Raw genomic sequence first — 18646 nt, forward strand, 5'->3', positions numbered from 1 at the left:
GTCTAGTCTGTTGTAAGTGGAGGTAAAGGTCAAAGAATGCAACCATACCATGTAATTATTATATAGAAAGTAGATTATTCATCTGAAAACACAAGGACTTAGTGGTTAAAATAGCTTTTATTCTTTGGAACAATGTCTACTGGTAAATGAAAAACTTAACTGGCACACCACCAAAGTCCATAAAGAAGGCAGATACCATTAAAGTAACAATTCCCAAACATATAAAATTAGAAGGCATATCGTCTAAACACAGGAGTACATTATTCAGTCACAATATAGTTAATAAGTTGTCTAGTCATATTAGACAATCAATAATACAAAAATGTTCAGTGGTCAGTATAAAACATATCCCAGTAAGTGGCTGTATGTATGTTGGAAGCACTAAACTGAACAACTGGGTATTATCAACTGGGTATTATCAGACATGCAGATGGTGTTGAGTGGACCACGGTACAATTCAGAAAGGGAAGTTTGTGGGCAGCCCTTCCCAAAACAGAGGCCACAGCTGCTGCTGTGCTTCCTATTGACAGGAGAAGGGAAGACCGGGATTCATTCCCCTGTCCTGCTAGAAAGCCAATTGGTGAAACTGCAGCATTTTAAAAAAAGCTAAACACCAATAGACCTGGCTGCTCCATGTACAGTCTGCTGGACTGAAGGCCAATAATTTTTCATCCTCATTCACCTGCCTTAGAACTGAATGTGGGAATTCAGAATACTGCTCAGATTTTTTCTACTAATACATTTTCTTTTATTTTAGCACTGTCATGAATGTTTAATAATGTCATAATATTGTTTAATAATAAAATTAGCCATTAAAACATGGGAAATAGTGTCTCAATATTGTACATTGAGGGTTCAGACGATGACAGATCAGTCAAAATCTCTGTTAGGCATCTCAGGCAAAGAATTAAATAATATTTACACTACAGCTTCAGAGTATCATCCCTGAGGTTTAGATTATACATAAATCAGTTCCTATCTACCATATGTTAATATGATTAACTCTCTCTTTATATACATATACACATACACCTTAAGTGTGTGTCATGTCTGACAGTGAAAGTGGTATATAAATATCCTATTACATGTAACATTTCACTTAATTTTGCCATCCTTTCTGTGTGTAGGATTGCAGCTCTGTGGACTGATTGGTATTTGAAAATACATTCAGTTGAACCCCATGTGGCACACATAAATCGACTCCACAGCGATCCACATTCCAGTGTATGCCTGGATGAACATTCGATTATGTCCTCATTCGCTGATTCAGCAAGAGACTGGCCCACACAAATATGCTTATGCATGCAAATCTCACTAGCTGAACCAGGGTGCAAGAGATCTGTCAAAATATCAAGTTGGGTCTGGCTCCGAATAATCAAGCAGCTGTACATAAGACATGTAAAAAAGAAGTACTCCAGACTTCCATTCATCCACGAAATATCCCTGACCACACATTGCTATTCCTGTCTTTTAAAAAATAAATAATTTTTCACTCTTCAAGTCCTGATCCGTTTGCAAGACACTGTGTGGTTTTCAGCAGAAAACCCATTTTCTTGCCTGCAGGCACTTCCATTGATATGGCTGATGCTCTCGCTGAGACTGTCTAGCTGAGAGCTTCCTTCCGTAGGCACCTACAGCAAATAGAGAAATCAACTGAGTAAGCAAATACTGGCATCAGTAGATATTGGAAGCATTATACATATACACAAGGCTGCCTTACACTGAGACAGACCCTTGGTAAATCAAGGTCAGTGTTGTCTACTCAGGCTGACAGCAGCTCCCCAGGGTCTCAGGTGGAGGTCTTTCACATCACCTACTATCTGAACCTTAACTGGAGATGATGGGGATGGATTGAACCTGTGACCTTCTGCATGTTAAGCAAATGTCCAACCACTGAGCCAGGGCCCCTCCTGAGTCACTGGGACACGACACAACCCTCACTCCTGTTTTAAACCTTGCAGCAGCTCATTAATTTATGAACTGCAATGTATGAACATGACTCTGGTCAGGAGGTTTCATCTTTTTGACTCTGCCAGAGTCATTGTGTAGTTTCCCCCCAAAAAAAATGCTGTCACAGACATAAACCTCTCAAACTTACTTTTCTTTTATATTGTGTGGTTGTAGGTAGTCTGTTTCTGGTCCTGATTCCAGTTGCTTCTTCTAGATCTATAACAGAAGAAAACAAAATAAATCCTCCACTAGATATGTAGTCGTAGTGCATTGTACTAGGAATGGTAGATTAATTCCATTAAAACTTCCTTTCAGACATTCAGTTGAACCCCATGTGGGACAGATAAATGGAATCCTCACTTCACAGCGATCCACATTCCAGTGTATGCCTGGATGAACATTCAATTATATCCTCATTCTCTGATTCAGCAAGAAAGAGCCCCGCACAAATATGCTTATGTATGCAGATATGCTTATGTATGCAGCTCTCACTAGCTGAACACATCTATAATGAACCTAAAGAGCTCCTCTGGGAGTTGTAAGTAATGAGAATATAAGAATTGCCTTTCTAGATCAGTCCAAGGCTGACCTAGTACAGTAATATGCCTCAACAGCATCCTGCTAGATGCCACTGGAAACCGACAGGCTGCTAGCTATGCAGTTGTGTTTGTCCTCCTCACCAGAAAAAGGTGCTTGTCACTTTAAATGTACTTTAAAGGCCTGAGCAGCCACTGAATTTTGTCCCATTCCTTCCTCAGTTCTCTGTCTACCTTCCTCTCTCTTAGAGTGTGTGTGTGGGGGGGGGGGCAAAATTAGATGCCTGCTTTGTACATGAGCTGGTAGGAATGGCTTGGGGTTGGATGCTTTGACTCCCTCCTGCTAAGTTGAATCCTATGATTCCAGTTCACCCAGATTTCCTCTAACAAAGAAAGTCATTAGAAAAGACTCTTCTTCATCCAAGGAAGCCTTTAGAAAAAATTGGAGGAAGACTTTCTCTACTGAGGGCCAAACAAGATACTACTGTGTCCCCAAATCCACTGTGAGGGTGTGGTGCCATTTTAGATCCTGTTCTTTAAAAAAACTTTTTAAAATCGCTGCACATTCCAGTGCGACTGGGGATCTCAGGGGAATGAGGTGCTCCTGTCTCCCTCTACCTCACTGTTTCCTCCATTTCAGCTCTTGAAAATGGAAATAAGCAGAAAGACAGCAGCCCCTCTTCCCTCCTGTGCCACAATTCCCAGCAGGATCAGGTCCCTGTAATGACTTTAACAAAAAAAACAGTTCTACAATGGCACGGGATCCCTGTGGCAGAACTTGGGGATGCACTGTCATTTTGTTGCCCAGCCTGGAAGAGTGTCATAGGAGCCAACCCTTGAAGTCCAGCAAGTTTGCTTACCTGCAAGGAGCTCATCAATCTGATCGACTACAAACTTTGCATCTTCCTTAGAGAAGCACATGGGTGGCTTAAATTTCAAGATGTTTCTGTAAGGCCCGTCAGCGCTCAAAAGAATTTTCCGTTCTTTCAGCCTGGATAGCAGGGAGAGAGAAAGGTCAATCTACTTTGGAATGCAGACACTAGAATACACACAGATGTGAAGTTATATGGCAGCTTTCTGTATAATGCTGTGCTTTATGAGCAAATTCATGCACTTTTTTGTATGGACTGGTATGGATTAACTGAAGGTTCTCAGTTTTGAGTTATGGCATGTTCGTTGATGCAATTTTTTAATTGAATGGTCAACATTTTCTTGATTTGATATGTTATGTGTTGGAATCATAGCCTAATTACATCAAATAAATTATCCATATCAGCAAAACCATAAGACCAAAAAATCAGCAGTGAGCCAAATCCTTCTGGATGCTCATATACTGTATATGAAGATTACCTCTTGCCAATGTGGCTTTTGCATTCTACAAAATGACTGACTACACATGCTGCACTGAGACATCTCATGTAACCATGGTTAAGGAAAGGGTGCACAAACCCTGGCTTGTTGCCAGGGTCTCATACTTCTCCTCCCCTCTCACACTAAGAATGTCACTTAAACATTAACTCCAGTTACCTGTGATATACAGATGCATTTGTCCACACAAATTAGCCAGAGTTAGCTTTCCCCACCACTAACTGGGATCCTCAACCACAGTGCAGTTTAAGTACAGAATCCCAGTTGGTGGGGGGCAAACTCTAGTTAACCTGGAGGGTAGATCTATTATAGTTCACTAGAGTTAACTTTTAACAATGATCCTCGGTGTGAAAATGGAGGAAAGAAGAGAAAGCACATTAGTGAGGCCAACAACAAGCTGGGTTCATTCACATTTTATTTAACTACGGCTATGTGGGACATCTACATGCAACCATAGCCTGAAACTGGGATTAAAAAGTCTTTGTCAACAATTCCTGGGTAAAGGTAATTAAATGGGAGAGCCATGGTGACATCTTAAATGACAGGCCCCTGCTTGGCCATGAATTTAAATTCCATCTTGGTAGTTGGTAAAGTCTAACCAACAAAAAGGATGTCTGGTAAAGTCTAACCAACAAAAAGGCACACGATATTTACTTGTAGATGATATGCTGAGCCTCAGCAGTGGCAGGTGTTCTCTTCTGCTGATCCTTCACTAGATCCACGCCAACAAACAAACCAACTCCTCTAGAATACGGAAGAATGGACAGGGAGAATACAGGGAGATCAGCAACCATCCAACATCAGTGTTTTGCAGGTGGCACACTGTTCCAAGAGTTCTGTGACCTAAAGCAAACTGCAAGCAACTGCTGCATTTCTCCCCTAGAGTATTTTTAAAGCACTGGCAGTCTCTCAGTGCTAACCTAATTCTCACCGACTCCAGGACATTACAATGCTCCTTCATACAAAAGAAAGAAAATTCTGCATGTAGAAAGGCATTTATTAAGAGAAAGAATTCTGGCCCATCCTCTTCCTTGACATGCTAGTTAAAAAGGATACAGCCTCTGTATAAGATCACATACTTAAAGAAAACTGTATGTTATGTGCCATCAAGTTGCTTCTAACTTATGTCTACCCTTTGAATTAATAACCTCCAAAACATCCTGTCATTAACAGTCCAGGCCTCCTTGACTGAGTCCATCCATCTCATGTTGGGTCCCTGCCGCCTTCAGCTTTTCCTAGCATTATTGTCTTTTTTCAAAGAGTGAGAAAACTTGGCCTAAGTTGTAAAGAAGAGCAGTTTATGCAGCTATAAACTCATTTTTGACTCCATAAGAAGTCAAACTTCACTAGGGATGCTGATACTAGATCAAAGTAAGGGACTCTGTAAAGACTTACGAACATTTGAAAAAATAGAGAATGCACATTATTATGCTTGTTCAACATAGTTCACTACTGTAGAGTGCCTCTATATGCACATCTTGTCTGCTTAAAGGACTGCAGAAAAGGGAGTTGGTAACATAGCTGTGTGGACTGGGCCAGTGTGGTATTGTGGGTTACAGGGTGGGACTAAGACCAGGGAACCCCAGGTTCAAATCCAACCAGCACCATAAAGTGCACCAGTTAATGCTGGGTCAGTCATTCTCTCAACCTAAGAGGGTTGTTGTTATGAAGATAGAATGTAGGAACTGCGTGAAGTCCTTTAAACTCCTTGAAAAAGGTCAGGATTACAAACAACAAAAACCCACAGATATAGTAGAGCACTTCCCTGACCTGGATGGGTCAGCCCTGGTTCGTATTTGGATGGGAAACCACCAAGGAAGTCCAAGAATGCTATGCAGAGCCAGGCAATGGCAAACCACCTCTGCATGTCTCTTGCCCTGAAACACCTTACAGGGTCGCAACAAGTCGGCTGTTCAGAACAGATATTTCGAAGCTCTGATGCACACCCAGATCATTCTTCCTTCAGGCTGTCCTGAATCATCCTTCCACGGAGCCTACCTGACATCTCCCACCAATGGATGTTTTTCCTTTTGTTCCTTCAGTAGCCCTGTGAGGTAATTCCCAACATCTGTGGCATTTCTTCGGAGATCTTCTTTTTCTATTACATCCAGTACAGCCAGACCAATTGCACAAGACACTGGATTACCTCCAAACTGCAAGAAAGAATGGGTAAGAAATCAGAACTGTTCTTTCAGCGATCTTACTCAGAGAATTTTATGCATGCAGTGAACACAACAGGGCTTAATATTTGTCTTTGTCAGGAAATAAATAATAAGTTTCATCTGGCACAAAATTACCACTTCTGTTAGAGGAAATGCAAGAAAAAGACCAGGGTAGCTGCTAATGTTAAGTCAAATTTACTGTATCCCGAATCAGTATGTTTCTGCTTGTGCAAGATCTTGTGTAACTGGCATCTGGGTGCTCCAATGGAGGAAAGTGCTAGGTCTTGTGCAAGCAGAACTGCACTAAGTCCATTTAGGTTTCCCTTGAAGAAGAATTGATTGGATTTATACCCCACTCTTCACTACCCGTAGGACTCAGAGCGGCTTACAATTTCCTTTCCCTCCCCACAACAGACACCCTGTGAGGTAGCTGGGGCTCACAGAGCTCTTTTGAGAACTGCTCCTGAGAGAACAGCTCTGAAAGAACTTGTAACTGACCCAAAGTCACACCAACAGCTGCATGAGGAGGAGCAGGGAATCAGACCCAACAGGTTGGATCCCATGAGTCCCAGCCATGCAGGAAGACTTAGCAGAAGGGAATCACCAAAACTATCCCAATATTATTTGCTTAAGCTGTAAATTTTCTATCAGATCCTCATTTAGGAATAAAAACTTTGTGTCTCTAAAAAGGAACTTCATCTTCAGTATTTAATCTATAGCAGCAACATGAATGCACATAATTTGCAGTGCCCTCCTAAGAAGAATTGCACCCTTAGAAGCCCATTAACTTCAATGGGTTAGAAGGGTGGATTGTTAATCTCTTGACACATGGATACTTCCTGATGAACATGTGGGTTTGCTTCAGTTAAAACACTACATTTTTAGTAGATATCAGGTAATATGAAATGTATTTCTGTCATGAGATATATGCTTGTGTGAATTAGCTGTTAATCTAGACCACTGGTTCCAAAAGTGGACAATAGCACCCCCTGAGGGTGCTGGAATGATCCAGGTGGGCGGTCGGAGCCTTGGGTGCAATTGGGGGGGTGCTGAATACAAATAAGGGGGTGGTGGAAGCATAAAGAAAGAAGAGTCTAGAACCTATCTAAAGCAGCCTTTTGGCGATAGGCCAAGTAAGTTTTGGAACCTATGATCTAGACATTACCACCATTTCGGGGAGTATTATGGTAATTTTAGAAGAGGCACTCACAGTGTTGAAGTATTCTAATCCAGAGGCACCAAAGGCTTCAGCAATCTGTCTTGTTGTCACTACACAGGACATTGGATGGCCATTGCCAATTGGCTTTCCCATAGTGACAATGTCAGGCACAAAATCTTCACCTTGTAGCTGGAATCCCCAGAAATGTTTCCCAACTCGACCGAAACCAACCTGGACTTCATCAGCGATGAACACACCACCTGCTTTGTGGATAGTTCTGGAAATACAAAGGAACAATCCAGATCCCTCACTGTGTTTTAAGGCTCTGTCATTTCTCACTTCAGCACAAAACCAAAAATAGGCAATACACGAAGACTCTGAACAGACCCACTATAGTGGAAACTAAGAAAAATATATTTAAGGAGAAACCTAATAGCCCTAGAGATACATTTAGCCAATCTGAATTTGCTGTACCAGTCCATAGAAAGATCTCTGTGAAGCTGAAACATCAAATGGAACCCATTTTCAGCCTGAGACTAACCCCCCAGCATTCTGACATGATACGACACTAGGAGTTTCACAGGGTAGCTGTGCTCATCTGCGGTAGAACAGCAAGATTTGAGTCCAGGGGCACCTCAGAGACCTGACGAAGGGAGCTTTTACTCTCAAAAGCTCATATCCTGAAAATCTTGTTCGTCTCTAAGGTGCTACTGGACTTGAATCTGGCAGCACTAGGACACTGTACTATGTGCGGTTCTTCTTTTAAGGCATGATCAGCTCCCAGTCACCGTGCAACAAGAAACCACAGTGTCTATTGCATATTTGGACTTCTTCAGATGACCCACTTCCATATGTATGCCTCTGTGGAACTGGATTGAATTGCATGCCAAAAGTCCACTCTTAGACGGGCTACTCTTTTGTTATTAGCTGATCTATATTTAATAAATGAATACACTTGAAACTAACAGCCGCTTAATATTTCAGTCAACATGGCTGAAAGGTGAAACATCTGTTTCCAAATCAGTATAGCCGGCCTGTAGCTTTAGACTTTTCCTGACTGAAACATTCTCCATGACCATCCTAAACCACTATTATTAGCCTCTTCCAAGTGCTATACATACTCTGCCACTTTCTGGAAGTAGCCTGCAGGTGGAATTACTTGGCCTCCGCAACTCTGCATGGACTCAGCAATAAAGGCGGCAATCTAGGTAAGAGAAGATGATATCAGAACAGTGGTCCTCCCCCTACTCTTGTGCAAATGAGGCAACACTAACAGGCAAGAATCCTTTTAAAACAGGTGATACAAGAACAATTGGGGTGGGCGGCTGTTATGTATCTTCCAGTCAACAGTCAGGGGTGCCCAATTCTTCAATGTTGGGGCAAGTGCCCAATTCAACACTAGTGATTGTTCGCGTAAAACCCTTTATTCTCCCAACCATGTTGGATCAGACCATCTAAGTTCAAAGGCATGTAAATCTCCACTTTACTCAAAACGCCTGTGCAGAATGGAAACAAGATCTGCTTCCAGTTCACCTGACAGACAGGAAGGTGAATTGCTTCAGTGGACTATTATTACTATCGTTCACGTATTGATATTTTAATTGGCAAAGCACTTCACAGTCCTTATTGGTTTCCACCCTACTTGACTTTCTGTGGTGACTCGTGTTTGCACTCCTTTTTTAGGTAAAAAGGGTAAAGAAAAGTAAGGCTAGGATTTTTAAGATATTCCGAGTCATACTTTGGGCACCCCTGCGTGAGAAAACAACTACACATAGTACAAAACAAGGCACCCGTCAAAAGAAAGAGACCTACAGCGGAAGAGATCCCTGTTGCTAGGAATGAAACAAAAAAAAATATTATTTTGAAACAGGAACTGATACCACCACAGCACAGAGACTGGAACATGAAGCTTACATTTTCCTCTCAGCAATATGCCTTTGTCCTCCCCCAAGTCTGCCTGGAGGGTCAGCCCCAAACTGTTATTTAACAGGCTGCCTCCCACTCTGTTTCTGCAACCCTCCCTGAGCATCAGCAGAGTCCACACGAGCTGGGCAGTGCGGTCTTCCTGGAAAGAAGGTCGAGCGTGTAAAGAAGCGAACACTACATTCGAGGAGGATACACTACAGCAAACAGGAGGAGGCTCCCAAAAGTCTGTGAAACGTTAGCAACTTGTCTGCCACACAGGTCTACGGCACCAAAACCTATGAAGAAAGGTATGCAAGAGGGGGGAGGAACAGAAGAAGGGGGAAAAATAGAAACTGACCGTTAGTTTCTTTTTAATCTCAGTAAGGAACTAAAGACAGGTGGTGGACTCCTTTGGACTTTAAGGAAAGGGGTAGAATTTTTTTTTTTTTTAATAGTGTAAGGTCTGAAAACATGAGCATCCATGAGAGCTGTATATGCACCAAAAATGATTATGCCTATGTTACCAACTATGTTTTTAATCTTCAATTAATTTTATTGTTAATATAACTTTTGCTTATGGGAATCTCCTGGAGTACTGGATTCTCTTCCTGCAGAAGGGCAACACTCTCAACAAATCAAATTACTAATACTTATTCTTTATATAAGTTATATATTAAGGTCTTTAACTTCACATCTCTCAGAGTGATTAATCATGATTATCCCCCATCTGAGCGACAGGGAACTGAGGCTGAAAGATATGGACTTGCACAGGACCTCCCTCCATATCTAGTGAACAGCTGTGATTTCGGCTGCAATCCTAAGAATATGTTCCTGGGAGTAAGCCCTATTGAATAAAATGAGCCTTCCTTTGAATCAACCTGCTTAGGATTGTTCCCTTAAGCTCACATCTCCTGGGGTCAATATATCCACCAGACCACACAGGTTTTATGTAATTTTGCTTTGCAATGGAAAAAATTCCACAAGAAATGTTGTCAAGTTTTATATATTCTTCCTCCAATATTTGTTACAGTTTGGAAACCTTGAAGCAATTACACTAAAGCGTGTGCCGCAGCATATTTTTCTCATAGCAGCAGAAGCTGTACATGACACAGTCTTGTGCCTGCATTTTTTGCTGTATGCATCTTCCATGGATGTCAATAGTTTTCTGACAGGCTCCTGACATCAAATAGGGAATCAAGCTTTAGATTTATTCAGTTGTCTTCTTCACACATATTCTTTGCGCTAGAGCTTATGGGAGTTATAAATGTGAATTAAGCAGGAGGGAAGTGCCTTAAAATCCAAGAATCCGATAAAAATGAAGGAAATTTCAATTATATAAAGCAGCTGCTTTCCCCTTCTAGGCAGAGACATTTTTTCAGGATAAAAATTGGACAGACTTTCAGGTTTCTCTACTGTTTGCAATATATACCTTGCGGCCGTTCTTCTGAGCTTCTTCAATTATCTTTTTCACATCATCAGCATAAGCACTTCCTGGATCTTGATGGTCCTCCCTGTACTTTCCTCTGTAGATATCTGGAGAAGGAGCCTAAAATGTACACATGAATGTATGAAACTGCCTCATAGCCAATCAGGCCTTTAGTCCCTCTAAGTCAGTATTCACTACAGACTGGCAGCATCACTCCAGGGTCTCAGGTAGAGGTCTGCTATTTGACCCTTTTAACTGGAGATAGCTGGGACCTTCTGCATGCCAAGCAGATGCTCCACCACTAAGCCAAGGTCCCTCTTCAGTAACGAGGGACCATTTCAGACCTTTGAAATCCTGGGCTATCCTCCTCTGAAGTTCTTTAAAAACTATGTGATGTGTGTTCCTAAAATATAAAATATACTTTCTACACAAATCTTGCCATAGCAAGTTAATAGCCAATTTGTGCATTATGGAAAAGGGGAAATCCTAAATTTTTAACATTTGTTTCTCAGATTACATTATTGGAGACCTTCCTAAAAATATGTATGTGGCTTTTTCAAAGAAGTGGCATAGAGGAGATGAAATGATACAGCACAAGGGCCATAATGACATATTGAGGTTCATATCATTATACACACATGCACAATGCTGAGGTCCTTCCCCTCCCCAAACCCTGCCCCTCCCCAGGCCCCACCCACCAAACCTCCAGGTGTTTCTCAGCCCAGAGCTGGCAACCCTGTCCATTCATTTTAGCATACACTATCCTGGATTTGGTCCATTTTATCAGACACATGAGATGGATCCTTAGCTGGCATTCATACATGTGCACATAAAATTATTAACCAAAGTGTTGAAAACAGCAGGCCAACAAAGCCATGAATTGCAAGAGGTACAGGGTGTGACATTGGGTTGGACACAGCCAGCTTTATCACTCATTCTTGCCCAATTCTCCTTGTTGCTACAGTTCTTAACGCACACTGCTTTTGTTCATGCAGGTCTCAGGATGGTCAGCATAGCCTTTTTGGATGATCAAAGGAGTTCCTCCCGCTTTTCTCACCAGCTGAAAAACTGGTCCCACCCAAGCCATTATTATGCAAAATTCAAATGTAATCAAGAACAGTACAGTGACTCCTCACAATAGCAATGATTGGTGATAGTTTTGTAACACTAATTAAGACCTGTAATGGCCGAGGAATCCCTGGGAGAATGGGGCACACTCAAGAGACTGCATTATCACCAGCTACTCCTATTGTGAATGGTCACAGTACCTGATTACACTTGATGTAACAAGATTTCTCTTATTCTTAGCTGTAACAGACTACCAAAGCCTATTGTTAAGTCTTTAAGGTGCCAGTGGATTTTATTTTATTTTGATATAACAGACACAGCTACCCCTCTGCAATTGTCTCTCTGTTGCAGCCAGCAAGTTGCAGCTGACTTTTGGCAGCCCCATAGGGTTTTCAATGCAAGAGATGAACCAAGGTGGTTTTGCCATGGCCTGTCTCTGTGTCGCGGCCCTTGGAGATCCCCATCCAATTACTAACCAGAGCTGACCCTGCTGAGCTTCTGAGATCTGATGAGATTGGGCTAGCCCTGGGCCACCCAGGTCAGGGCCTTCTGCAATTACCTCTCCAGAAACATCACTGGGTACTTCTTGCATTTCATGGCCTTATGACTCAGTAATTTACAATTTTTTCCTCCATGGCCAAAAATTTCTATCTGCCACCTGAGTATCCACACCACGCAGCTGATCAAACATGCAAGCTTATTAGTAGGGAGTCATGATGGGGACATTTCCTGGCCAACTCAGACCAGGCCTAGGCACACGGTTGCCATTCAGAACATGCTGCTGGCCAAGGAGCATTGTAGAAATGACCTCTATGTGTTTGCATCTATGCCGTACCCCGTGAATAGGAATGCATGCAAAAGCCCGCTAAAAGCATTTCTTTTGAGGGGTGGGTTGGTAAATGAATGGCCAATGCACTAATAAATAAGTTAAAAATAAGGGATACTCACCACATGTACAAACTCCTTTTTGCCCTCTTTTCCCAGCTGATTAAATTTATATGGACTGATGTCAATCAAAGAAGTTACATGGCCATGATAAGCACTGAAATGGGAGATAAACACAAAGTGAACCCAGGGTGTAAATCTTTCATGAAGTCTTCTGCTGCTGAACAACAACAGGCAGCTTTGCAAGGGGGAGAAAAACAAAATTTGACCTGAGGTGAAGCATTGGTCATGACAGTTCATCTGAAACCTTGCATGTCAACTTTCCAAATATAGTCTCTCTCTCTCTCTCTCTCTCTCCCCCCCCCCTGTATTTCACATACACGGCAGACTCAAAATACATGGTTCTCAATTTAAATTAAATGCAACAGTTCCTGTTGAACTGGTGAAATTAACACTAATATTTTAGCTTATCTAGCTAGAGATCCCAATGTGCAAACATGCACGTAAACACCTCCCTTAGACCCTCTGCTTAGGAAGGCACTGTTAGATGCACGAAGGGATGCAGCCTCTGTTAAAGTATATGGGGATTGTATTCCAACCAGGGAGGCTCCCCTTGGGCATCAGAGCAAGGCTCAGAGTGCCTGGCTCTAATGCGCATTATCCAGCTCCAATGTTGCTATCTGCTGATCTCATTCATACATTCGTCCTGCATACTTACTGGTCAAGAGTAATCACATCTTGATGGCCACTATACTGCCGAGCGAGGCGCAATGCCAGGTCATTGGCTTCAGACCTATAAAAGGACAAACTATTGTGAGAGGAGCAGTAGCCTTTTCAGACAAAGATCATTTTTTTACAGAAAAACAAACACCTAGAAGCAATTCCTAGAAATAATTTATACCATAGTTATACAGATTAGGATTCTATTTGATTCAGAGTTGAAGGATAGCAGAATTCTCTATTGCTATACAAAACAAGGAGCTGCTTCACATACTTGTACAGACTCACACACATCTGAAATACAGGCTTCACAGCTTGGCCTCTGTGTAATATGCCTATCGGAACATGTATGGAACTGTACAACATCTACAGTTGGGCATAAAATAATGTGTGAGGAACTTCGATTTGCTTCCCTTTCTATACATGATGTCCAATGCTCCCTCTAAGCTGTGGAGTCCTGTGTGCAAAAATTCTGCTTTGTGAGCTATCAGCATTAAAGTCGTGAGCGAGCGATTTGGCTACTACATAAATTAGTCTGCTCCGGAGCCGTCCTTCCTGAGCAAAGACAAAAATGTGTGAGCCAGAGGCTAAAAAACTGTGAGCGAGCTCACACTAACTCAACTTAGAGGGAACACTGATGATGTCTACTAAAGAAAACATGGGAGCATGCAGGTTGTGACCTAATGGTCCATGCATGGAGGGCTTCCCATTCTGTCCTGAAGGGAAATGAATCGGATACTCTGATGGTTCCCCACTGCTCATTCAAAGCATTCCCTGCTAAAAGAAGCAAATAGAGAAGAGAATTTGGAACACGCATTTGGAACTGTTGGGTGGTAGCAAGTAGCCTGACGCACAGAACCTCAAGAGTAGCAGGGGGCTGCATGGGCACTGTGGCATCTCCAGATAGAATTCAATAATTCACAAATTTAGGCTTACTCAGGCACTCAAAGCATGGATGCTGTTGCCCTCTTCACATGTTACTGTGAATGCACATACAGTCTATGTACAGTGTACATTTGGAAATTCTTTGTATGTGGGTTGAGCGATTTTGAATGTGTGATAAAAACCACACATTTATCCAGGTACTGGTCCTCAGCTTCATTTTTAAACTGAATGCACGTTGGCTGTTTCTTACAAACAGATATATACATGCACATGCAGAATGTATGTGCATTCATTGTAATGTGTAAAAAGGGCTTGTGTATGTTAAGGAGTGGGATCATACCACTGGCTCACATGTCTGTACATACGGCCAAACATCTCCACTAAGTTCTGCAAATGTACAGGAATAGGCTTTGCATACACAACTGGAAATGCTCCAAAACCTACACAAGTACACTTACATGCCCAGAGGCCTTACTGCAGATGTTCAGCTGTATGCATAGAATCTGGGGGTTGACCAGTGGTTTCAGTTCTGTTATCTTGTATGCATATAATGACCAAGTGCTCTGAATGCCTGAATATGACTCTTGTGGCTTCCATATCGACATATGCAGAGATGTGTAACCTTTGGAAGTATGTGTCTGGTTATCAAGCAACAAAATTTTCTGTACCCTGTACAGCAGATAGTCCTGCACACCATTTCTGTCTGCTGGACCAAAACAAGCATATGTTAAAAATGAAGAGCAGAAAGTGCTTTGATGGAGCTTGCAGCTACAATTGCAATGCAAAGAGTGACAAATTCCATGCCAGCTGTGCTGGTTCACACACACGTGTCTGTAGTTATGCCACATGGGATAGATCATCGAAATGAAGCGTCCCCTAGGCTTACCCAGAGTTCACAAAGTAGCAAACAGAAAGCTCTTCTGGCAAGGTAGCTGTGAGACGCTTGGCATACTCCACCAGATTGTCATGCAGGAATCGAGAATTGGTATTGAGCAATTCCATCTGCTTCACTGCTGCCTTGGTCACCTGTGGATGGCTGTGTCCCACTGAAAAGGACACAAAAGGGCATTTGTCATGGGATCCAACACAGAGAATCTGAAAACACACCAGCCAGCCAGCCAGCACCCTAGCCCATCAAAGCAGACTTTAAGCTAAACAGGTTCTTACCATGTGCTACGTTGTTAATGCAATCCAAATATTTCTCTCCATTCTCATCGAACATGTACTGCCCACGAGCATGCACAATCTTAATGGGGTCCTTAGCAAAGAAAACTTTGCACGATGGCCTGAAATGCACAGAATTATATCAGTTCACTGCCAGTCGAACAAACAGCTTTCCCTGAATGATTTGGTACTGGGCTACCTGCATAGATAGAAGAACACCTGAACTGCAGCTTACTCACTACTGTCTCGCAGGGGCTCCCCCACAACTCAGGAGATGCGTAGTCTGGGTCTCCCCCATGGTATGTTTCCTTGGAAGTAAGCCCTGTTGATGTACATGGAGCTTCTTCCTGTGTCGTTTTTCTTAACACTGAAGCTTGAAACCCATTTTACACCAGGACCTTTGTGGCTTGAAAACTCTACTAGCTAAAGGTTTGCATGTGAAAAAAACGCAGGGCACCACAGAGAAAGCTTCTCTATCAATTGACCTTAACTCAAATATTCCTTTGCAATGGAAACAAATTTCATATGCCCGTTTGTCAACCCTGCAGCCCTAAGCAGAGTTACCCTCATGTTAAGTCCACTGGCGCTCAAAGGCTTACAAGTGGGTAACTCTGTTTAGGACTGCACTCTGAGTGATCAGACAGAAAGTTGGATTCAGCAGAAAATTTCCACTGATGGAAGGGAAGCAGAATTGTCACCAGTTCCCCCTCCTGCTGCAAGCCCCCAGCTCTTCCCCTCATGTCTCCCAGGAGCAGCATTTCACGGGACGTTTGAAGCTGCTGGGGGGGGGCAACCATGTGTGAACTGGCCCAATCCCACTCCAGATGCTGGCTGCTGTTGTTGCCACAGTATTTGCTGCAGCACTTCAATCTGAATTTGAGGGACTGTCTTACATATACACATGAAACTGCCTTCAGCTCAATCAGATCACTGGTCCATTAGGGTGAGTATTGCCTACTCAGACTGGCAGTGGCTCTTCAGGGTCTCAGGCTGAGGTCTTTCACATCACCTACTGCCTGGACCTTTTTCACTGGAGATGCCAGGGATTGTACCTGGGACCTCCTACATGCCAAGCAGAGGCTCTTCCACTGAGCCACAGCCCAGCTTGGACAAAGCTGGGTATTTCTTTTCTCAACTAAGGACAGAACCTTAATCTGAGTCAATGCTCAGCCTTAAGAGCATTGTTTTTCGGTGTAAGTGGAATAAACAATTCAGTTCTCCTGGGCATGTGTAGAATGCCATTCCCTTACTACTGAAAAAAATCCAGTCAGAAAGGCTGAGGAATATTAACCAAGACACTGTTTGTGTATGCCAGGGGAGCCACAACATTTTCAGCCAGGCTGAAATGGCCCAGACCAGAACAACAAGTTTTAGAGTTGTGCAGAACTCTTTCTCCTCTGCAGGCCTGGTTTATATAACAAGCCAGTGTTGACTTGGTTATGCAAGGCTTGTGAGTACAGTGTCCTGACAGTTATACAATCTCACATGCCAACAGTCACACTGAACTCTTAGCTGGCAGCCTAAAGCCACACTCAGCATATGCACCTCTGGATAATTGGCTACACTTGTCTAAATTTCCTTAGGAAGGTCAAACACACAGATCCACCTGGCTGGCTGTTAATCTGACTATTTATACAGGGGGTTAGATAAGGGCAGAACAGTCCTATGCGGAAAGACAGGAAGAGGTTTGAGGGCTGCCAAATGGTCCTTCAGTTTCAAAGGCTGGGCTTTAAACCGCAGCTTCACAGAAGCCTCAGAGAATAGCCAGAAATGTGTGGGGGGGGGGGGGGGGGGGGGGGTTGGATTAGAATTGTTTTTGAAAGGGCCATGAGGTTATTGCTGTTTCATAGCAAGCTTGATTTTTTTTATACAGAGCAATCCGAAATAGACTTAACCCTTTTAAGTCTAGGCTAAAACTCTGCTTTCTTACTTTTTGGGAAACTTTGAAAAGCATTAATAAAAACATTAAAACATTGTATAGTTAACTAAAAACGGAAACAAAGTCCTATGCATACTTTCTAGGCAGTAAATCCTGGTAAATATCTACTGCCCTACTTTTTTATTGCAAGGGGAGAAATTCAAAATAAACATTCTTCACTACCAACCACAAAATATTTGTAATAGTCCTTTGTTATGGGACCACTCACAAAATATAACAACTGAGCGGATTTTTTTTTTTAAACCACCCCATTCTGTAAGGAACCTGAGGTTTGGAAGCACAGAACGTGTAAACATTTTTGGAGAGGGTGGATGATAAGTGCCGAACACTGAAATGACTCCTCTCTCTAATCTCTGTGTTTCTGGAGTCTTAGAGCTCGCCCGGAACACCCAGCCAGGTCTTTTTTTTAGCGATCTGGGCTGCTCGGCTGCCTACCCCCCTTTTGGCTCGCGGACTGTCCTACCAAGGGTGGATTTTGTCCCCTGCGTCAGGTTGCCCGCCGCCAGCTGGCTGCTGCAGCCGATGCGTTCCCTCGAGAGTGGGGGGGAGGGGGCCGCCCGGGCTGGCAGGGTCTTTCGGAAGCGGGATGCCCGAATGACTACCGGGAACGGTCCCGCAGGGGTCTTTCCTCCTGGGAGAACGAGGAGCCACTGGGGGGGGGGGGGGGGGGGGAAGGGCACGTCGTGCCACCTCACCCGATGTGCTTCCTCCGCAGCTCCAACGTCTCTGCCTTGCTGTACATCTCCGCCGTGAGGTTGGTTCCGGCCGCTCTGCCTGCCTGCAGCACTTGGATTTCGCTCTGACCCGGTGGCGGGAAGGTACATCTTCCTTTTATCCCGTGCCCGGCTCCGGCCACCTGCCAAGCCCCGCCTCTTGCTCGCTATGCCTCTGGGTGGCAACCCCGCCCTGGCCTGCCCGCCTCTCCCCGTCCCAGGCTTCGTCTGTCTGTCTGCCTCCTGGGACAGACACGACGAGGAAAGAGCCACGGTTTTGCACTCCGCGTTAGTTAATCCGGATTAAACACTCGGCGATTTCCCAGATCAAAATTATTACCGGGGATTTTTTTTAAATGTAAAAACTCGCATTACAGGGTAAAAGACCCCCCCCCCTGTTATAAGAAGGTGCTTTTTACTGACTCAGATCACCGGTCCATCTAGCTCAGCACCACTAAGTCTGGCTGGCAGGTAGACAGTTTCCCCAACACCAGTGACTTAAAATTCATCAAGTAGAGACGGCAAGGACTGAAGAAATCCCCTCTTCTATAAAACAAAGTTTGAGTCCAGCGGCACCTTTAAGAGCAACAAAGCTTAATTCTGTGTATAAGCTTTCCTGTGCAAGCACACTTCATCAGAATGACATTTTCACCAACTCCATTTATCCTTACAGCAACGCTGTTGGATAAGGTGTGCTGAGGGAGAACCAGTAGCCCAAGACCATCCAGAGAGCCTGGGGATTTGAGCCTGCATTATGCAGGTTTTC

General features: G+C 43.4%; 1 protein-coding gene across 1 annotated transcript; it reads right to left on the bottom strand.

Moving 5' to 3' along the window:
* Positions 1-1472: 1472 nt before the first annotated feature.
* On the bottom strand, positions 1473-17983 carry ETNPPL (ethanolamine-phosphate phospho-lyase). Its single transcript, XM_015426434.1, has 13 exons — positions 17863-17983; positions 15232-15350; positions 14951-15110; positions 13178-13252; positions 12523-12616; positions 10510-10626; positions 8297-8379; positions 7227-7452; positions 5853-6007; positions 4509-4598; positions 3347-3477; positions 2099-2166; positions 1473-1631 (listed from the first exon to the last, which is right to left on the bottom strand). The coding sequence occupies exons 1-13, from the start codon at positions 17907-17909 to the stop codon at positions 1497-1499; spliced, it is 1500 nt and encodes a 499-aa protein (XP_015281920.1). The 5' UTR covers positions 17910-17983; the 3' UTR covers positions 1473-1496.
* Positions 17984-18646: the final 663 nt, after the last annotated feature.

The sequence above is a fragment of the Gekko japonicus genome, unplaced genomic scaffold (genome assembly GCF_001447785.1).
Source record: "Gekko japonicus isolate JY-2015 unplaced genomic scaffold, Gekko_japonicus_V1.1 scaffold173, whole genome shotgun sequence".
NCBI lineage: Eukaryota > Metazoa > Chordata > Lepidosauria > Squamata > Gekkonidae > Gekko > Gekko japonicus.